This window comes from Crocuta crocuta, unplaced genomic scaffold (genome assembly GCF_008692635.1).
Source record: "Crocuta crocuta isolate KB4526 unplaced genomic scaffold, BGI_CrCroc_1.0 scaffold186, whole genome shotgun sequence".
In the NCBI taxonomy this organism is placed as follows: domain Eukaryota; kingdom Metazoa; phylum Chordata; class Mammalia; order Carnivora; family Hyaenidae; genus Crocuta; species Crocuta crocuta.
Window position 1 is genome coordinate 1776515 of NW_027551569.1, and position 23465 is coordinate 1799979.

The 23465-nt window shown below is 38.5% G+C and overlaps 1 protein-coding gene across 1 annotated transcript in view; it reads left to right on the forward strand.

The window, feature by feature from the left end:
- The window catches only part of CEP128 (centrosomal protein 128), a 402179-nt gene extending 394186 nt beyond the window's left edge, over window positions 1–7993 (forward strand). Inside the window, exon 27 of the mRNA XM_077750720.1 lies at window positions 7811–7993. Coding sequence (XP_077606846.1) covers window positions 7811–7812 — 2 coding nt within the window. The 3' untranslated portion in view covers window positions 7813–7993. The remainder of the gene's footprint in view (window positions 1–7810) is intronic.
- The last annotated feature ends 15472 nt before the right edge of the window (window positions 7994–23465 follow it).

Below are 23465 nucleotides of genomic sequence, written 5' to 3' on the forward strand. Positions count from 1 at the left end.
GAGAGAGAGAGACAGCGTGAGCAGGGGAGGGACAGAGAGAAAGGAAGATACAGAATCTGAAACAGGCTCCAGGCTGTGAGCTAGCTGTCAGCACAGAGCCCAAGGCCAGGCTCGAAACCCACAACCGTGAGATCATGACCTGAGCTGAACCCAGACGTTTAACCGACTGAGCCACCCAGGCGCCTCACATTTCGCATATCTTAATTCTTAATCCTCACAACATTATGAAAATCTGCAACATTATCATTTTCATTCAAAACTATATCTCAAATGAGGAAATTGAGGCCCAAAGAGATTAACTTATTCAAGATCAAGTATGGAGCTACATTTGAATGTAGAGAGTGGCTCCAGAGTTCATGTGCCTCCTCACTCATATATGCAAACAGCCCTTTAAAAGTCATTTTAAAGATTAGCACCAAGGAGTTTCTTTCTTTTTTTTTTTTAAGTTTTATTTCTGAGAGAGAGAGAGAGAGAGACAGCATGAGCAGGGTAGGGTCAGAGAAACAGAGAGAGATACAGAATCTGACACAGGCTCCAGGCTCTGAGCTGGCAGTCAGCACAGAGCCCAATGCGAGGCTCAAACCCAGGAACTGTGAGATCATGACCTGAGCCAAAGTCAGACGCTTAACCGACTGAGCCACCCAGGGGCCCCATGGAGTTCCTTTTCTTTCAGCAAGTCTAAACAGCATTTCTAGGAGAGGAAGCAGTGACAACTGCTGTCAAGCCCACTACATTACTGAAATCTGACTGTGATTTGATGGTGCGTGAGACTTTGATATATACTTCCTGCAGCCCACAATGCAGGGCCAGGCAGAGGGGAAAGCAGCCAGGTTGCGTTAGAGCCTATAGCCTGGACACACACCATTTTCTGTCTCCACACTCTAGCCAAGGCCAAGGCCAAGGCAGTCCTTTTTTTTTTTTTTTTTTTAACTTAAATGCTTTTCTGCTCTCATAAATACAAAGGATACTCTAAGGAAGAGCCTCTGCTAGTAAAAGTGGCTTTTGGTTCAGCAGGAAAAACAAACAAAAACCAACAGGAAAAAAAAACCCAGGGTGGGTGTCAGAAGGAGGTGACGGGAAGCATGAAGAAAGGGCAGTAGGAATGGGAGCTTTTCCTTTGACTTTCCTATTAAAATGTGTGAGTGGAAGTTGGGGGTGGATTTCATGAGTAAATATGGAATTTTGCCACCAAATTCCTTCCTCCAGAGCTAATATTCTCATGGGATATTAATATTAATACAAGGAAAAAGGCCCTGGGTGAAGAAAACTATTTTTTTCCCTCAGGGCAGAGTTCTCTCAGGAAGGCAGTGAAGTTTAAGAGTTTCAGAAAGTGCTAGCAGAATACAGGGCATTTTAACATTAACAAACAGGAAAATGGGCTACAACCCATAGGATTCTCTTTGGAAAGTGGGAAAAAAAAAAAGCCTGGTAATATCAGCCTCCTTAAGTACCTTTTCCTCTACATAAAATCCTTCAAAATTTTCATGGTTTGTGGGACTTTCAATCCCAGGCATTATTCTGGACTACTTTTATCATCAAAATAGAAATCTAGAAATCTGCAGTACATATGGGTAATGTGACTTCTCGACACGTGGATAACACAGTGTGTGTGTGTGTGTGTGTGTGTGTGTGTGTGTGTGTGTGTGTGTAGGGGTGCGTTTACATTTTATAATTTCATCATCTTGAATTAATCCATTTATGATTTCCCTGAATCATTCTCTTGACTCATTCTAAAGAACAAGAAAAAAAAAAAAAAAAAGAAAGCTTTTATTAAGCAACTGACTTAATGGATAGCTAAATGTCCAGTTTCAAAGCTGTTACTTATAAAAGGCCAAAAAAGTCTTAATATGGGGCCATATAACTGTAACATAATTTTTCCAAGGAGGGACAGGCAATAAATTACAAAATACCGTACTAATGGAATATATGGTTTTTAATAAGAGCAGCTGTTATTTCACTAAGGTGTACAATATTTTAAGTCTTGGTTTTCTGTTTCGGAGGTATGTTAATTAGTTCACTTGTTTATTTCCATTCTCTGTGTGTTTGTGATTCTTCATTGTGGAATGTGTTTTTTGTCTGCTTTTGCATGATGGAAATGCCTCAATGTGCTTTACGTCTTTTTGTGCTTAGAAAACAAAATATAATACACATTAAGATGTGCACTCACGAGGGACACTCACAAATTGTTGTAGGTCCTTGACGAGATTCTTTAGCCATGTGCACATGTCCAATGGTTTGGACATGGGTAATTATCTGATCACTTGCTGTGGGATGATTTGCTGAACTAAACTTAAATTTCAGTTATGCTGGATGCAAATGAGCAATATGAAGAATATAAACAGTCCCCAAAATGCAGACTTTCCTTTGGGAAATTTTAAGCCAGGATATATAATCAATTTTAAAGTAAGCTTGCTTTTATACTAAGAGTTGCCATATCTTGGGAAATAAATGTGAGAAAGCTGGTCCTCTCAGGTATATTTTAGGACAAACCTGCGACTCTCTGGTACTAAGGAAATCTTCAGATGCTGTGAGTATTTGGGATTTGAGGAGTTGCTGTTAATTGCATTTTGGAATTAAAGTAGGTTGAATGAGAAATGCTTTCTGGCCTCAACTCTTCCAGTTAGAAGTCTTTCTAAAATGCATGACTAAATTTTTTTTAACCAGCAAGACAATGAATTTTGTCAATACATTTATTTTTTTATGACTTAGACCTAGCATGCCTCAGGGACATAATTCTTGGTATCAATCGTCATTGTACAATATGATAAGAGGTAGAAGATGATGGAGATGAGACCATCTGTATTATTGAACAGAATAGTGGATAGTCAGTCACCACAGGACTCTTACAAACCAGCCCTGTATAAAATGCTGGAGGAGGTATAAAAATAAAATTCTGTGTTGTAGGGAGTTGTACCTTTTAGGATGTTGAGGATCTTAGGGTCTTTTATCTCTTGCTTGCCTTCTGTTTTTTCATCTTCTTCCTCTTCCTCCACTTCCTTTCTCCCACTTAGGTTAGACTGATGGAGGCCTGTGAGAAGAGAATCTACAGTCATGACCACTGTATTAGTTTCATGTGGCTGCCAAAACAAATGACCACAATCTGGTGGCTTCAAACACGGGAAGCATATTCTCTCACAGTTCTGGAGGCCAAAAGTCTGAAATTATTTTCACTGTACATAAATTGAGGTATTGTCAGAGCACCCCTTATTTCAGAGGCCCTAGGAAGAGAATCCATTCCTTGACTCTTCCAACTTCCCGTGGCTGCTTCCTTCCAGTCTCTGCCTCCCTGGTCACATGGCCTCCTTCTCTTTCCTGTGTGTCACGTCTTCCTCTGCCTCCCTCCTATAAGGATACTCATGATTACATTTAAGTCCCAGCCAGATAATCCAAAATAATCTCCTCCATCTCAAGATTCTTAATTTAGTCACATCTGCAAAACCTTTTTTTACAAATAAGGTAACATTTACAGGTTCTGGGGATTTAGACCTGATACATTTATGCACTAATGTACATATTAGTGGTGATGAGGTGGTAGAGAGGGGAAATGGGTAATGGGCCTTGAGGAGGGCATTTCTGGGGATGAGAACTGGGTGTTGTATTTAGGTAATGAATCATAGGAATCTACTCTCAAAGCTAAAAGCACACTGTATATACTGTATATTAGCTAACTTGACAATATGTTATATTTAAATCCTATAAAAAAATCAGAATTATATAAAGAGTCCTCTATTTATACTTACAATACTGAGTCCATCCTCTCTCAGAGGTTTGAACCTCTCTGCTAGATCTCACCTGCAAGTATTAGAAAAGGAGTCATACCTCTTCATGTATCTTCTGTTCATTGGAACAGCATTTATGTTTGAGCAGAATCTCCCTCCATGAACTGAGGAAGAAGAGACCTCATTGTAACTTTCTAGTTCCCTGAGTACCAACCATCAAGTTCCAAATAATGAAAGTCAGGACCAACAGTTCTTATGGAGAGCCTCTCATTTTTTTCCTCAGAGTTTGAAGGTTATTCTTTAGTAAGGAAAGGACATCCCCTGGGCTTACTTAATTCTGGCATGTTCTGCCAACATGCCCTCTTCAATTCAAGCTAGAGAACATAAATAGAGAGTAACAGAGAGGATTGATAAGGAGTCCTCCTAGCTGGAGATCCTACTAAATTCACCAAGACATTGAGACTGTGAGGAAAGAGATACTTTGAGCACTTCATATTTAGCTTCCTTTAAATAACCCCATAGCCCACAAAGTAAGTAAGGTTGAGGAGGGTGAAGCTATAAAGGAGCATGAAAATTCATGCCCACTTTCTTTCCTACCCAGTATCCACTATAAACAGACCATGATCTCTTGCTGGGTCCTGTGGGGGAAGGAATCCCTCCAAGTTTGTGAGCATTAAGTTTTATGGGACCTGCAGTCTCTAAAGCCCTCATGTGTCCTTGCTTATCCACTCTCCAAATTTTTATTCAATGAATTTTAGAGTAATGATTCTAATAAGAAATAAATATTACTCTTTTAAAAGAGTATTTTAACATAACTCTAAGACATACTGAAGTGTTATAGTCCCATATAGACAATAATCATTTGATTTTTTCCAATATTAGCTTCCTTGACATGGAAAAGGGTGAGATTTTTGTATGGTGTTTGATTTTCCAGCAACATTTGATTAGCGACTTCTTACGCCCCCTGAGAAAGTATCTCAGGATCTCTGTTGACCAGGAATGGTTTTTTCCAACTCAGTGTTTCTAAACTTTGGCACTGTTGACATTTGCACTCTATATTTCTTTGTTGTAGGGATATCTTATGTATCTTAGAATGTTTAATAGCACCCCTGGCCCCTACCCTCTAGATGTCATCCCCTTGCTGAATTGTACTCATCGAAAATGCTTGCAGACATTGTCAAATGTCCCCTTGGGGGCCAAATCACCCCTGGTTGAGAATGACTGTTCCAGCACGATTATTTGCTTGGTTAATAATAATAGCTAGCATTTACAGAGCACTTACTAAGTTCCAGTCACTGTACCAAGCACTTGACTTGTATTAATGAATTTAACTTATAAAACCTCACCAGATAAATGCTATTATTATCCCAATTTTACAGATAAGAAAACTGAGGCCCAGAAGCATTGAGCAAATGTGCTAACATTATACGACTTTTAAAGAGTAGAGCCAGGATTTAAACCAGCAGTTAGAATTTAGAATTAGAGTTTATGCTCTTAGCCATGGTGGTATAGCTGCTTTCCAGGGACCATAATGTTGTGGGGCACCTGGGTGGCTCAGTCAGTTAAGCACCCCATCTGCTCAGGTCATGATCTCACAGTTTATGGGTTCAAGTCCTGTGTCAGGCTCTGTGCTGACAGCTTGGAGCCTGGAGCCTGCTTCGGATTCTGTGTCTCCCTCTTTCTCTGCCTCTCCCCTGATTACACTCTCTCTCATTTCTCTCTCTCTCTCTCAAAACTAAATAAACATTAAAAAAAAAAAAGAATATATTGTTATACACTTGAAAAACATCTTCCCTTCCAGCTATTTAAAGATTGTAAATAAACTATGACAGTGGATGAAAGGAGGATCATTCCTTCCTTTCAGGTAAGGGTGAAAGAATGGTTCTTCGGGAAGACCATTTATTGAGGTCATCCTAGGGGTGAGGCACTCACCTTGAAACTTTGATATGGATTATTTTCACTTAATCCTCACAGTAGGCTGATGAGTAGATATTATTACATTTATTGTTTATATGGAAGAACCTCGCTCCAAACACTAATTTTACCCAAGGTAAGAGCTAGTATAATAACTAGCAGAAACAGAATTTGACTCAGTGCTTTCTGACTTTAAGCCCATGTTTTCTCTGTTTTACTCTTATACTTTCCATGGGTTTAAAAAGATGGAAGAAGGAGCATTTTTAGATGCTCTGTAGGTATCTTCTGGTCTGAACATCACATCATTTCCTATACAATTTCCAAATTATTTGGAGCTGATACTTGGAGATTTTGAGTTCTAACTCTTTCCCCAAGCCCTTAACAAAGTCTATTAAAATGTGCAGGCACAGGTAGGTGGGCTTGGCATCCGTAGACCTGGTTTGAGTCCTGGCTTGGCCGCTTCACTGCTATCCAACCCTGGGCAAATCATGAAACAACTAGGAGCTTCAGCTTCCTTATTTGTAAACATGGGATTAATAATAATAGTACCCACTCTGCAAGGTAAATATTAGAAATAATGGATGGAAATACAATTATTAGTTGGTACAATTTTGCTTGTTAAAATTGCAAGCTATGCATTTGCCACTTTTCTTTCCACTATCCTTTCAGAGCACTGGCAATGTTTCCATTGCAGTTCCCCCGACCCCATTCAAGGGTGTCTGGAAACCTGCCATTTAGAAATTCATTAAGACCCATTCTTGATTAAAATGAAGATATCTGGGGAGCAGACAGAAGTCTGTGTTAGCTAAACACACTTCTGAAGACTGGTCTGGGCACCCAGAGAGGGAAGGTGAAGACAAGGAGACAGTGACTTCACAAGATTTTTTCCAACAGACCATGTGAAAAAGATTATTGTGAAAGATTGCATACCGCGATCTGCATCCAAAGAGAGCAATAATAAATGTTAAGAGCTTAACATTTTTATTCTTTTATCAAAGATAAAAGAATATTCTTTTATTTTTTATCAAAAACCCTGAGCTGTGAATTACATAAATGGGACTTAAGCTAGAACTTAAGTCTTTAACTGTAGATATATGAGTGCACACACACATGTGTAATTGGTGTGTAAGTTGTGAAGAAAGTACGAGAAATGTTGAGGAATGAAATTGTCTAGGACAATACTGTGAACTTTACAACTCAAATATGTGGGACAATATTAAAATTATTGGTACTTCCAAGATAGGCAAAACAAACAAAAGTCCCTACAGTTCATAGGAATATGTATCACATGTACTCAGCTCAATGGATTGAGACCTTACAAGGTGACCAGTTACTCAAGTGGGATGTCATTAAAAAAAATGTCAGTGGAAAAGAAGGTGTTCATATCTAGTTGCCTTACTGAGAATGTGGGTCACGGTTTAAAGAGATTCCAAAGGTAATGTGATAATATGGCATGTCTACTCAAGGGCAACCAGTGGAAATGTTCTGAATCAAAAATAACTCAACATTTGAGAATTCTGAGAGGACATTCAGTACACCTCCATCCCCAAGAAATTGGGAAGGGGTACAGTAGTCTGTTTCAAGATTTCAAAAGATTAAACTTAGCATGTTATAAATTCATTGTTGAAAATGTTAAATCTCATTACTGATTGAATTTCACTGGAGAAAAACACTGTAGGGAAAGCTGACATTTATCTATTTGGCAAGAATCAGTTAAATTCAATTAAGCATGGTTTTAAAAAGATATTTTTGTAGTCCCTGTGTAGATCAGGGCTGAAAAATTCAATTTACATATAGGTAATCATGCTATCACATTCTGGTTATCAAAAATGGTCATGGTGGAATTGAAAAATGGTCTATTGGAAATCTGCCATTTCAGCAAATATCTTTATAATAGCAAAGTCTATGCATAGTTGAATGATTCTTAAGCTTTCTTTTGCTTTCACTCAATAATGGGTATAATAAAATTTCACCCCAAGAAAGTGACTTGGAAACTCCCTTGTCTAATTATGGCAGAATTTCACCTGAATATTAATTTGTGCAATCAAGAAATGAAGATGAAATGACAAACAAATTTATTCCAGTTACTACTCCTTGAAAATCACATGTTCATTCTGTATTATGGTATGGGACTCTAGGAATAACAGAATTTTTCTTTTTCTTTTCTTTTTTTCCAGAAAACAACCCATAGCTTCCACTGTGTCAGAAGAAACTCTAAATAAACCTTTATAAAGAAAAAAAGGGGAAAATCAGATTAGAAATGAAATATTGTTAACCTAAGTAGGTAGGTGTCAGATAGAAAGGCAACAATGGGTTCAGTGTTTTGGGAGGTGTTTGATTTGGGAGACAAGATAGGGGTTCCAATGTAGAACCTGTGTTTTCTTTCTGGCAGTGATATGCTGGTTATGCAGACCATCCTTCTGAAACAGAGCCACATTATGGTTTGTATGGTTTGTAACATGTGGGTGAGGAGAATAGATAACCTCCTTTAGCCTTTTAGAAGAGCCAAGACAAGCCATGAAAGGGAGAGAGACAAGTCTCCAGGAAAAGGAGTTACAAGAAGCTACCTCGCATTGACTGTCACTTTGGGTCACCGGAAGTACACATACGTGCCCAGGACATGCGTAGATGCTTTGGGCAAGTTGGAGACATTAACCGTGCATGCTGCTGAGTGGAGAACATTTCAAAGGCAGGGAGCAGTGAGAAAACCGGAAGCCAATCAGAGTGAAAAGGATATTTGAACAGAGTGGCGGGTGCATATAAAGACTAAGGGTTTGGGGCTTCTCCCTCTCTCCAGTGTCTCTTTTCTAGCTGACTTCTGCCCATCTGGGTAGGTATTTACAACTCCAGGAGGACAAGAGGGGTCAGGTGAGTCCTGGGTCAATGAGACTATGTTTACTTGCATACATTTTGTCCCTTTGCAGTTGCTCCGTGAAACGGGTTAAATTCTAATCACAAGGACCAGCATTCCCAATGTATTCTTCTTGTTTATTCTGCACCTGCTTAAGGAGTCTGCCATCGACATGTGAGCTCACAAATGCACATCCAAGAAATGAATAGAATATGTGGCTGTCACTGCTTCCTCTTGTTCTCTGTGCATGGAGAGAGGCTGGGATAGGCTCCATTTGTGATATGGGCCGGTGTTCTCTGCAGCCTCTTTGGCAAGTACACTGTGATACTAAGTGGGACAGTGCTTCTGGAGGTGTCCTTTTTCTAAAGGCACATATGGTTCTAAGGTGGCAAGCTTTGAATACATAGCTGCAGAATTCTTCCTTAGGAACTCTTTTTTTGTGAGTATCAGAAAATAGAAGTATTAGCCTGGAGAAGAAACTCCAACTTCTAAAAGACTTATGTCTTAGTTGTGAGCATTTTCTTAATGCCTGGAGATGTTCCTGGACTTATTGCTCTGGTTAAGTGATGAGGTAAACCTCAGCAGGAGAACAAAGTATGGAATGGTAGTCAGTGATCAGCTCTTGCTCTTTGTTTCCATCCCATCTGTGCAGATATTTCTAATCCATTGTAAAATGCATCATCATTTTTTTAAAGGCTGGGGGTGGGGGAGGAGGGGGAAATCTCAAGTGCCATTTTTTTGCTAGTCCTAATGTTAATCTAGTGATTATTCTGTGACTGTTAATTTGAGATAGATGACCATCAATGCTATTCTGTCCACTAAAAGTACAGTCTAATATATTTGTTGTTCACGCTGAGGACTGAGACCATAAAATTCAAAGCTTTGTTTTGGTTGTTTTAAATAAAGATCAAAGGGAATTGATGGATGATTTCAAAATAGAATGGTATTGTCTGAGCTTATGAATCCAAGGTGTTTGTATTACACTCTGCCTCACAATGAAATTCACTCGTAATTTATTTGTGCTTACATAAAAAGGAATATAGTTCACTTGAATTTATTCAGAAGAGTACTGGGTCCTCAACAATTACCAGGTGGTGTAGGACTAGTTAAGGGGAAGATTACTTATTCTCATGATTGTCATTTTGTTCTCTAATCTTATATGATCACTATGAGAAAGGTTCAAAAGAATATTACATTAACAGTCTTACTGACCTTAGGGAACAAGCCCAATGTGTGCCTTGTGTCCCATTATGGGAATGTGACACCTTCCAGATGTTACTTCCTGAAAACCCTGGCAGAGGTGGCCTATGAACTTTATCACCCAGAGAGGGGACACAGAGGAATAGGATATAGATGAAACTTATGATTAGATGTAGGTTATTGGTAAGATTCTAACTTTTATTTGGGGTGGGGGAATTCAGAGGTGCTCAGTAAATGATTGGTAACCTGTTATTATTACTGCAAAAGTGCCCTCATCTGCTTTGCTTTCAACCATCAACGAAGAGCAAGAGAACACCAGTAAAAAATACTTCTTCAATGTAATCTACATGGACTTTCTCCTTTTTTAGGGTTCTTCATTGCACTTCAGCATTGTGTATTAATCTATAACTGCCTTGACTCAGGGGCAAGCAGGACATAAATCCTAAATAGTAAAAGTTTTTAATTTAGCCAGTATGTGTGTGTATCTTTATGTACATACATGTATATATCTGTATATATGTGTTCATATGCATATATGAACAAATACATTTATAGGTGGCTATTATTGATAGTTAGTTTTTCTTAGATACACGCATATACACACACACATACTATTGTATATTTGTATAAAGCTTTTTATTTTTCAAAATACTTCTTATAGATGATCCTATTCTGAACTTCAAAATCACTCTGCACAAAGGTTAAATGACCTGCCCAAATTCACACTTACTAAGTGGGAAAGCCAAGCCTAGCAATGAAGTTTCCTGACTCCTGGCCAGGAGTTCTTTCCACTACAGCAGCTGTCACTGGTTACCGGGAAGGTGAGAGAAAGAAACTGATTTGGCTTCTTTAAAGCTGGGAATTATTCAAAGTGACTGAAATATCAATAGTGCAGTTATTTTTCAAGTCAGGTAATCCCAAATAGTCCTATGTGTGATTGAGTTAAGTTGCATAGGTGGCCATATACGATAACTTTGATATGTTTCTGTCTATGTTATGCTATATTCCACCATTACCTGTTGCTCTAATTCTTTTCTTACCTATCTTTTTTATTTACTTTATTTTTGACAACTAAGCCATCTCATAGCTATTCATTACACTAGTAATAAAATCACTGATGCAAATACCCTATGCTGAAGGTATGCAAAATTAGAATCCTGAATCATGTTTTACCTCATTTGCCACAATAGTGGCAAAACAATATTATAGAGTTCTATTTCCAATAATGACTGCCCTTTAGTAAAAAAAAATGTTTTAATGGAAATCAGTGGTTATGGTATATAAAATTGACACTATTATTTCAAGGTTAAAACTTAGTGAACCATTTGCTTTAGACATTGCCTTCTGAGACACCCCCCCCCACTTTTTTAAAGCCTAATTTGTGGTTAGGTTTAATAACAGAGATAAGGCTGTGAAGGGTGTTTAATTTAGTCAAACGCTACTCACTGGCAGGGTTAGTAAAAGAAATGGAGAAGTGTTAATTTATTGCATACCCCAGCATAATCATAATCAAAACCAACCAAGTTGACAATTAAGCATTCTCCACTAGAACTCAAAATACCATTATCAAATGAGAAGTAATGGAAAGCTCTTGGAATGAAAATGAATATTCAGAGAGTTCAACTTGACACATCAGACTTTTGTCTTCAAAAATCTGTTTGTCACCTAAGTCCTACAGGCAATTTTCACCAGTGAAGAAGCCATTTCTTTTCTTGAAAAACAAGGTAAAACCCTGCGTTACAGGGGGTAGAGATTGAGATGCTATAATAACAACAACAAAAAAACCCAAATGTAATGGCTTACATAGAAGAAACTGTGTTTCTCACATTACAGTCCCGCCGATCCAGGTGGTGAAGTAGATTGACTCCTCTAGGTCATTAAAGGACGCAAGTTCCTTTCTTTCTGCTGCATTACCATTCCCTGATGTCATGCTCTTCAGTGTTACCGAACCCAGGTCTCTACCACATCTGTGCTCTAGCCCACAGAATAAGGGACAGGGGAGAGTACAGGCCAAGTGTTTAAGGAGATGACCCAGAAATGAGAGATATCAATTTCACTCATCTTCCATCTCCCGGAATTTTAACACGGGAACTTATTTAGCTTCTAGAGATGCTGGGAAATGTAGTCCGTGGCTGGGAGGCCATGCTTTAAAAAAAAAAAAATTTTTTTAATGTTTATTTATTTTTGAGAGACAGAGACAGAGCATGGGTGAGGGAGGAGCAGAGAGAAAGGGAGACACAGAATCTGAAGCAGACTCCAGGCTCTGAGCTGTCAGCACAGAGCCTGACGCAGAGCTTGAACTCAGAACAGTGAGATCATGACCTGAGCCAAAGCCAGATGCTTAACCAACTGAGCCACCCAGGCACCTCTGGGAGGCCATGCTTTTAAAAAACAAATGGGCTAGAAGAAGAAGGTTGGAATGTGGAGAGGTGGGTTCATCTATTAAAAGAAAGTGGAGGGCTCTTGGGCGGCTCAGTCGGTTGAGCGTCCAACTTCGGCTCAGGTCACAGTCTCATGGTTCATGAGTTCCAGCCCTGTGTGAGGCTCTGTGCTGACAGCTCAGAGCCTGGAGCCTGCTTCGGATTCTGTGTCTCCCTCTCTGCCCCTCCCCCACTCCTGCTCACTCGCTCTCTCTCTTTTTTTTCTCTCTCTCTCTCCCTCCCTCCCTCTCAAAAATAAGCATTAAATTTTTTAAATTTATTTTTTAAAAATTTAAATAAAAGAATATGGAAAAGAAGGTATACTGGGGAACATCTAGCATTATCTGTCACAGCCAAAGTATACAAGGCAAAATGAATTTATCCAAGCAGGAACAGAATTAAAACAAATCATCAAAGGTGTTCAAACAAATAAAAAATGAAGCAATCCTGGTAGTACTTGGGTTATGTACTATGGATTTCAACTTTCTGAGTAATAACTTTTCAAATAATGCAATCTTAACAATTTTAAATTCTAATGTGAAACAGTCAATGTTCTCTTTTGTGAGCATGTATCTGAGTGTGTATGCAATATTTATTAAACCTTCTTAAATAAGATGTACTGACCAGGTTGAGCTAATTTATATTTTCATTCAGTGCACGTTTATTCAGCACCAATTATGTGCCAGTGACTATGTCAGGCTCTGCATAGGGTTTCCAATTCAGTCTTCCCAACAAGCCAATGAGATAGGATAAATTTTCCCGGTATCACAGGTGAGGAAACAAAATGTCTAGGAGGTTAAATAACATGCTTAAGGTCACAAAGCAAAGCCTAGTTTTAAATCCTAGTCTCTGCCATTTATTCTATTTCTGTCAGTTTTCTTCATTCAGCAAATATTTATCAAGCAACTTCTATGTCCTGCTGGTAAGCTAGATGACTTCATAGGTTTTACTCACATTTAACCTCATGACAATCCCATAAAGTAGATAGTATTTTTCCATTTTGTAGATGATGCAGCTGTGGTTCAGAAAAGTAAAGTAACTTACCCAAATTGCAGAGCTATGAGTACAGCAGATAGGATTTAAATCTACAGTACTGGCCTTTCTACTCAGAATTTGCCTTTCCTCCTATTTTATGAAGTCACTGATCCCATTGGGCTCCCAATTTAGACACATTGCAAACTCAGTTTACTTCCCTCTCTGTATTCCCCAACCACTGCCTCGCCATATCCTGGCAACCCTATTGCAGACACAGCTTCTATCCACCCTCCAGCCTCCCCGGGCCTTTATCATTTGGGGCCTGGAACGGTTTCCACATCAGCCTTTCCACAATCAAGTTATCCTTAGGTATTCCAGTCTCCACATTGTCATGGGGTGGTCACTCCCAAGTAAATAAAAGCACCCAGTCACAATTCTGTTCTTAAAATGTTCCATTTGTTCTTTGATCTCCATAGAATAATATCTCAGTTCATTACTTTGGCATACAAAGCTCTTCTCAGTTCAGCTGCGGCCTCATCTCTCATCACTCAGCTCCCACCCAACCTAAATTCTATCCATACTTAATGCTTTGCTAATCTCCAAACCCATCTGCTTTTTTATGCCTCTGTACTTTTGTACATGATGTTCTTGTGTCCTAGAGTAGCCTTTCCCACTTTTTTTCTGCTTCTAAAACTTGTACACTTTAGAGAGCCCATTATAATATAATATTATAGTTGGTCACACTTCTTTGCTCCCATAGTACTCTGGTGTGTCTTAAGTGCTATCATAATTATGTGTACGCATGCCTGTCCATCCAGATTATGCTCTTCTTGACAGCCACGACCACCTGGGTCTTGCACAATGCCTGGCACATAAGAGCCAGTCAACAAATGTTTAATTGGGAACAGTGGGTGAAAGACTCAGCTGCTATGCTTAGCACAAAGGTAGTTATGACGCAGTGGCCATTTAACAACAAAACAATCAACTGTTTATTGAACATTTATTCTAGAAAAGCTCTGTGGCTTGGTACTCTAATGGGATCAAGAAAGGATAAAATAATCCTTGCTCTTAACTCTTTGACCTAGTTTAAAATTTAATTAAGTATCTGGGCATCTGGGTGGCTCAGTCACTTAAGTGGCCAACTTTGGCTCAGGCTATGATCCCGGGGTTTGTGAGTTCGAGCCCCATGTTGGGCTCAGTGCTGACAGCGCAGAGCCTGCAACCTGCTTCACATTCTGTGTCTCCCTCTCTCTCTGCTCCTCCCCTGCTTGGGTGCACTGTCTCTTTCAAAATAAATAAATGAACATTAAAAAAATTAATTAAGTATCTAAGACTGACATTTCAGAAATTAGAGCATTCATATCCCTTAATTATTACTATATTGTTTCTATTAGACTATAAAGTCCTTGAAGATGGCTTCTGTTTCCATCATTAAGTATTCCTAGCTCCTGTTGTTCACATGGTAGGTGTTCAAAAATCTTTGTTGAAAGATGAATAAGTATTTTTCAAAAATAAACAGAGCCACAATATTTAAAGTACCAAGTCAACAGCATACCCTCTGTGAGTACTTTTGAAGATAAGATGAAGATACAGGCAATGAAAGAGTTGGGTCAATCTGAGATACAGGAAGGTTGAGGGAAATCTATTGTAGGACTTGAGGTTAATTCTTAAAATTGCTAAAAACTTGAAATTCACAGACACGATAATGACAATGATTTTAATCTCATAATAGTTTAGAAATTTCTGAAATTCACTACGAGTGACTTTTGCAAAGGCCTAGCATGTAACACAGAGATTGTCGTGTTGAAGATATCCATCTTTACAGCAGTTTACTTTTTGTTTTTTAACAAAGACTTGCACTATTTGCTGCTTCATGTTCTTCCTTGCAGTGGTTACTGTTTTAGTTCTTACTAGAGGCCCCCATAGGATTGCTTTCTGAATCGGAAGCAATCTCTCTGATAAACCAATATAATTTTTGCCTCATACAAATGAGAAAACTGAATCGCAGTTATATAGGTTGCCCAACTTGGTAATAGAAAATGGTACCAGACAATAGGCATTTCAAATGTAAGATAGTCTTTTTCCCTCCCCTATGATATTCAGGCCAATTCTAATTTCAAGTAGATCAAGCCAAAGCATGGAGTGGTAGACATCACTGTGCTCCTCTCTGACAACCTTCTGGGTATATCTTATAGTCTCTGTGCCACTCTAAATATTTTCTTTCATTGTGGCCTTAAAAATGGTCTTTTTCAACACTTTACCAAATTCTCAGAGGTGTGATTCTCCTGTCTCTTCCAGGCTATTCTTCTATACGTTTTTGCACAAATTGGAAGCTATGTCACTCTCTTTGTTATCTTTCTACATACCACACATGCATACTCCCACATTTCTGCCTTCCTGCTTTTGCAATAAAGAGTTGCTTCATTAGACTAACATCCTAGTATAAATGGTGGTCTCTTCTTCCAGAATAAGCATCATGCAATAGATTCTATTTCTTATTAATTTTCATACAAATGTCCATAGTAGAGAAAAGCATATGTTGAACTGTACCTTTATTTTTGATACTTTCCTTCAAGTCAGAATTTTATACTGTGGAATATCCAGGTCATAGTTGTCAGCGTAAATACAATGATGATGTCAGTCTTTCTTCCCCTTTTCCTTCTTCTCTTCTTCCCATCTTCTCTTTCTCTCTTCATTCTTCCCTTTCTTTTTCTTTTTTTTCTTTTTTTGTATTTTATTTACCCTTTTTTTGTTTGTTTGTTTTTTTGTATTTTATTTACCTTGAAGGAAAGAATTTCCATCTTCTCTGGTAGGCTGAATTAGTTATCTCATTTGTCTGAACTCTGCCCAAAGGTCTATGCAGCATAGCCCTGTATGGTTAGACTTATGCATTTTCATTTTCCAGACACTGTGAAGTCAGAGATGAGTACTTTCCCCTCTCCTACAATGGAGAAGAGAAGAACCTAGTTTGTGGTGTTGCTGTGAGAGATGAGGTCCTATGTACAAAATGCTTAGAGGGGCACCTGACTGGATCAGTCAGTAGAGCATGCCATTTTATTTTTTAAATTTGTTTTCAAGTTAGTTAACAAACTGTGTAGTCTTGGCTTTAGGAGTAGAATCCAGTGATTCATCCTTTACATATAACACCCAGTGCCCATCCCAACAATGCCCTCCTTAATCCTCATCACCCATTTAACCTCTTCCCCCACTCACCACCCCTCCAGCAACCCTCAGTTTGTTCTCGGCATTTAATGGTCTCTCATGGTTTGCCTCTCTCTCTGTTTTTATCTTATATTTCCTATCTTTCTCCTATGATCATCTGTTAAGTTTCTCAAATTCCACATATGAATGAAATCTGAGCATGCTGCTCTGTATCTCAGGGTGAATTCAAGCCCTGTGTTGGGTGTGGAGCCTACTTAAAATAAAGATTAAAGACCAATGTAAAATCTTAGAATAAGTATCTGGTAGTCAATAAGTACTCTTAGCTATTACTACTAGTTTAGTCAAAATAACCTCAGGCGTCTTATGTGGTAGAAAGAGATTAGAAATTGTCAAGACTGCTTAAATTGTGGAAGTACCTTCCTTATCCATCTTTTACAATTCAGTCCCAGTCCTGTGAAAAACCAGGATAACCACGACCCTTGCTCCAGACAATTGAGTTAAGAGCCCTTTGGTCAGCACAGAGGGCTTTCTTATTTTCCTCTCGTCTTGTGTCTGCCAGGTAAACATGGTTTCTCTAAGGTTTTTGTTTGTTTGTTTTTGAAGACTACTGTTGTTAATACATTTTTGCCTCAATCTGTTTACAGCCACACTGTTGTCCTTGACTTAATGGTAAACTTTTATGTAATGACAAAGTCATAGCTCATAAACAGTGGTTGAGGCTCAACTATTCAAAAAGACCATTATGAATTTCTTTTTTTTTTTAATTTTTAATGTTTATTTCTTTTTGAGACAGAGAGACAGAGTGTGAGCCAGGGAGGGGCAGAGAGAGAGGGAGATACAGAATCCAAAGCAGGCTTCAGGCTCTGAGCTGCCAGCGCATAACCTGACCCAGGGCTCGAACCCACGAACTGTGAGATCATGACCTGAACTGAAGTCAGCCACTCAACCGACTGAACCACCCAGGTGCTCCATTATGAATTTCTTTAAGCCACCTTTACTTTTTCCATATTACTTGAAATCCATGAGAATTTTCCTTTTTTCCTTCTCTCTTTCCAACAACTCATGTGGATGGAAATCTCTATGTTGTCAAGCTTTTAAATTTACCTCTTAGTTAACACCTTCTTCATTCATATTTTAAATATATGTTACAAAGTTCTCATGTCTTGAACTGCCTTCAAGCATTTTTTAACTACTTGTTGGTATAGGTGACATTTCCCCTCCTCCCCTCCCCCCACTGCTGTTGTGTAACTAATTTCTAAGCTTTGGAAGACACTATTTCAGCCTCACACTTGTGTGAACAGAAAAGATTCCTTTTTAAATTTCACATGGCTCCACCTCTCTCCTTGTATATCCATTCATTTTCCTGATTCACTAACTTTTTTTAATGTGTATTCCAAAGAGCGTGTCATCCTAATACTATTTAAAGAGGTACTTTTTAAAAGGTTGTGCCCCTCCTATGTTTTTATACTTCTCTGAATTTTTAGCAGTTTCCTAGAGACAGAGCTCATATCTCTTTCCAATTTTCATATTTTTCCCCAGAAACAAGGGAGGGGAATATGCAATTCCAAACTTTTTGTTTTGACCAGCTACAATTGGATTTATATCTGAACGTTTTTCCAAGTTAGATCTCAGGTCCTTTTGACTTCCTAGACCAATAAAGCTTACCTCTTCTTGGGACCTGGGCACCATGTCTTCCTCTTCATATTCAGATTTGTTGTTTTGTTAAAGGAACATCCATTTATTTTTCTTTTCCCAGAGCTAGACCTCTAGCAGTTGGTATTTATAGCCTTTTCTCTTTGTATTACATGTTGCTTTTTGTACGTTTTTCATTTTAATGACCCTACAAAGATTTCTTTTGAATATTTTTCCCAGTCTCCTTTGATTCCTCTTTCTGCATTGCCTATTTATCCCAGGCTGAGTTACTCCTACCCCTACAATAATTCTGCCTTTCATTCATTCCGCAGATAGTTATTGAATGCCTACTATACTCTACACAGATATATATGCAGCCTTAGGGATGCAAGGTTGAGCAAATGCAGATGGGCATTCCCATTGAGTTTTCATTTTAGTTCTGAAGACAAACAAACAAATAAATAATATAATTTCAGAGAATGGCATATGCTATGAAGAAAATAATGAAATAGAGAACTGGGTTTAGGTGAGTATGCAAGTTATTTTTTTAATAGGTTGATGAAGGCCTCTCTGAGAAAGTAACTTTGAGCTGAGAACAGGATGGAATAAGAATTGAGAGAAAAGCATTCCAGGTGGAGGGAATAACAAGAATGTAAACCTGGAGGTGGGAAAGAGCTGCTTAAGGTACAGAAAGCAGGCATTGTGGCTGTAACAGAGCTGGAGAGGGTAAGAAGGATAGGAAAAGGAAAAAGGGAAAGTGGAGACGTGGAAAGAAATCAAATCACACAGGATGCTATTGTCCTTTGTCCTGGAGGCCCCTATAGACTGGCTTATAGAAGGCTGTAAGCCTTGGTACTGATTTTAGATATTATTCTTTTTTTTTAATGTTTTTTTTAATTTATTTCTAGGAGACAGAGAGAGAGACCGCGTGAGCAGGGGAGGGTCAGAGAGAGAGGGAGTCACAGACTGAAACAGGCTCCAGGCTCTGAGCTGGCAGTCAGCACAGAGCCCGACGCGGGGCTCGAACCCACGAACCGCGAGATCATGACCTAAGCGAAAGTCGGACGCTTAACCGACTAAGCCACCCAGGCGCCCCTTAGATATTATTCTAAGGGTTGTAGGAGGGTACCTGGTAATCCTGAGCCAGAGAATAATGAGATATGAATTAAAAGGTAGTTCACTTTGGCGACTGTGTGCAAATAGATTGTGAGGTGAAAGATTAGAAGCAAGAGAACCAGTTGGTGGCTACCGTTTTAGGTTAGAATGGTGTCTTGTTTTGTTGAATCCAAGGGACCTAAACTGGCTTATAGGACACAACTGTTTCATATATAAGAAGTCCATGAGCAAGATAGACTCCAAGGTTGGTTATTTCAGCAACTCTACAGCGTTGTCAGGGAATGCCCTCTACCATCCCTGGATTTCGTGTAATCCTCATGCTAGTCAAGATAGCTGTGGTAGCTCTGAGCTTTACAACCCAAGATGACCAAGTCTGGAGGTAGGAGAAAAATTAGTACATCATATGGCAATTTCTTAGACACTGTCCTGTCTTCTAAACTTGTGCCAAACCTCTTTGACCAGAATTAGATACTTCTGAATCCATCACTGGATTCAGTGTGAAATTATCAGTATTTGCCTGCGCCGATGATTTGGGGATGGTATGGATAATGGGGAGTCAGCCCCTACTGCTGCAGTACAGAGAGAAGTAAATACCAAATGCGGAGCCTAATGTGTGGTACACAGCAAGTCCTCAGACAAAACTAAACTAAACCCAAACCAAACAAACAACCCCCCCCTTCCCCTTCTTTGGACATTTCAGAAAAATCAATATTCCCCTAGAGGCATTTCTGTTTCCAAATAGGTTCTTTCCTGTCTGTAATATAGCAAGAAGATATTCTACTAACTCTTCAAGTGTGCTTATAAAGAGACTAAATTTTCAAATGTCTCTCCCATGATGAATAATACTCTGTGAAGTTTACAGATGAGAACTGTGTTGGACTTTACAACCATCCTAGGAAGTAGGTATTTTTAAATCCATTTTGCAGAACAAAATCTGGGCCTAATTAAATTGATGAAGGTCACACAGCAGTTTTTGCCATTCTCCAAAGTCAGTTTACATTCTTCTATAATTTTTAGAATAAAATAAAAGTATATTTATGGCCATAGTTGAATCTGCATACATGAGTCTTTCTAAAGGATTCTGAATAGATAGCTTGCCTAGGTCTTGATAGCTGGATCTCATTTTTAGCTTCCAAGGGCTCACAGGCAATATGAAAAGCAATAATCTTCAAATTGAACAAATAAAGATCAGAAGTGATATATCACCTAGAAGCAGACTCCAGAGGCATATCTCTTCTATTTGACAACTCGCATGTAATAAAGATAGTGCCTAATTATTTTAAAAATACTTTGGTATGAGGAGGATGTTGTTTTGTGGATGCTGAGGTGCTAATTTCTTCTGAAAGGGGTATTATGAAAGACAAAATCAACAAAAATACACTGTTTCTACCTGAAGGCAAGTGCTTTATTCCACTCAGTCTGAGGTTTTGTCTTTGTGTTTTTAACCTCTGCTTCATTGTGTACTTTGTTCAGATATTGACCAAACCATAGCTGCTGAGATGTGAAATTAGGTGATTTAAAGATTCACTTCTGATTCCCAAGATATGCTCCAGGGCATGCTGTGATGTGCTCTAGGGCATAAAATGATCTCAAGCTGGGGCGAAGGGGGGAAAAGATCTCTACAGTAACAATAAATATTGCATGGTGGCAAAATGGTTAGAAAATTATGTTCTTAAAATTTTTCTGAACACCTATACTTTTCATAAAATCAGGTTATAAGGCAGGAAACTAAACTATATCAATTGTTTAGTTGATATAGTTTAGAAACTCTAACTTATTTAATATATTGTAAATTGCTCTTATCAGTTCAAAGATGAAATTCACTTTGTGTTTTCTTTTTTTTCTAAACTAGTTTTGGATCAATGTGTGGAGTTGAAAATAAATATAAAACCTCTGGGAGATTTTTGCTATACACAGATTTTAATTTGTCCATGGTAATGAGGGGGAAAGGAGATGGTAGCTCTTGAATGCCCATTTCTAAAGAATGGAGTATTGGTATAGAAAACAAGATAATTCTACCAAGGCTTTGATTGATCTGTCATTTGCATAATCAGGAGTAAAGGACAGTCTTAAGAGTATAGTCTTCCAAATAACTTTTATCTGTGTAACCAGAAAACAATGAAACATTGACTCAATGCTTCCTGAACATGTTCCTTTCTACCCTCTGGCAGAGCTTCTAATAAGTGAACTGATCAGAAAACAGTGGGGGAAAGTAGGCAGAAAGAGAAACAAGGAATCTGGGTTAATTTCCAAACTGAATAATCAGCTTCCTACTAAAAAAAAAGAATTGGCAAGGCTGTATGGAAGGTTCCATGATTCCTTCATTCCCATTGTGGCAGAAGTATGTGAGCTGGCAAGAGAGACCTGCAAATACTATGGATAAACCTAATCATTTCTCAAAGGCTCCCATTTAACTCACTATAATTTAAGATTACACAGCCCTACTTGCCCTGCATACATCCCCTTCTGTGTTGAGTCTACAACTTTGCTTGAGAACCTAACAATTCTCACTCTGAATGGTGTGTTAACATGGAGTGCTTTGTAGTTGGTGACACACTTGGGGATTTGCAAGCTTGGCCCAGGGAAAAAAATCTGTCTTCCTTCCCTGAATCTTGGAAAAACTTGGCCACTATCCCAGTGGCCCATATCCCCTGATTCCCTACTCCAGCATTCTTTTTATGACTCAAAAAAAAAAAAAAAAAAATTCCTGCTCATTTGTGTTGCTCTAGATTGGTGCAAAGCAAAAACCTGGATGAGACTCATGGGCTTGTGTCCCAAACAACCTAGATACTATCCAATAGATCAGAGATTATTTGATTCATTAGAAAAACTGCAGAGCTGCCATTAATATACTGATTTATATATGAGGAAATGGGACTCAGAGAGCTTAAGTGACTTGCTGAACTTTACACAGTAAGTGTCAGAACCAGGATTTGGACACAGATTGGTTTGATGCTGAAGATCATGTTCTTTCTACTATACTCTGTTATCTGCCAGATTTATATTTATATAAAGCACCAAGCAGATTTTAAAATGGAAAGTTGTCATCAAGTAAAATGGTATGTGGCATGTACTAAGCATTTACTAAATATTTACTGGGTGAAAAAAATTAATTAGCAATTGGCTTCTGGATTTTTTCCCCTCCTTTTACTTGCTAGATTTTTTTTAAAATGAGCATTTGCTGCTTTTATATTACTAAAGGAAGAAAAAAAGGAGAGGGGGAAAAAAGTTGCTCTTTTCCACATGCAGAAAGTGGTTTCACAAATTTAAAAAATGCCTGTAAAGAAGCTTTGGATGAGAAATGTTCTTCAAAGGTCAAATCATCACTGTTAGCACTGGGTCAGTTATTGTTGTTTTAGTGGATTCAGTTCTTAGAACGGTCAATGTCACACAGTGACCCTGTAATTCTCTTTCCTTTGGTCTCTCCATCTGTGAGCAGATTTAATCCCTGTCACCCATCCAGGAGAATGAGATGTTCTAATGAGTACAGAGATGTAAAGTATTCTCAGAGGTTTGGATAACAGGCCCTGGGAGGAGAGAACAGTATTATAAGTAAGGTTGCAAGCCAGTACACATTCAACAATTACTTGATTTATAGCCCACAAGGCTTTAAACACATCACAGAGAAGTAAAGAAGGGAAAGAAATGATTAACAAGGTGCATCCACAGAGCTTGATCTATCATAATTACATAATAAGAATTATATCCTGTGAAAAAGTCTTTGCATTTCTAATGGGAGACAAGGAGCCAAGCTTAATTTTTGGATCTCAAGCATAAAGGAAGAGAGATATACATCAATTCTTAAAATTTAGAAAACAGAAATTTGGAAGACAAATCCCTCTCAATGAGTTCTAAATATAGAGATATGTTGTCATGGAAAATAGTGGTACCAGAGGCTTAGCTTAACAAATCCTACAGATGACTCAGGGCAAAAATGTTCAACCCCACACCATATCATCAATTACCTGAAAGTATTGTCCTGTTGTTCAGTAGAACTTTCTATGATGATGGACGTGATCTATTCTAAGCTGTCCAAGACAGAAGCTGTGTGTGGTTGAACACTTGAAATGAAGCAAGTATGACCAAGGAACTCAAATACTAGTCTTATTTAACTTTAAATCATTTGAATTTAAAGGTAGCTACGTGTGGCTAGCGGCACAGGTCTAGAGGCAAGTTAATGTACCAGACAGTCCTATTTCATGGCCTCTGTTGTAAGCATGTCTAATTCCAGTGACCATGCCAACTTGTCACACTCAATAGGGTCAGAAAAGCCTTCTCAGAAATGGGACTTAAATAGGAGAAGACTCTTCCCCATGAGTCTATAAGCTCTTAAGCCAGAGCATTCTCTTATAATAAGAAACCCAAAAGCTCTTTTAAGCAATTGTTGACTTCTTCATCGAGAGGCTCCTTTGTAGATAATGGCAAGGGACAGGCTGACATGGGACTTTTAAAGAACACTGATTCCATATGAATCCC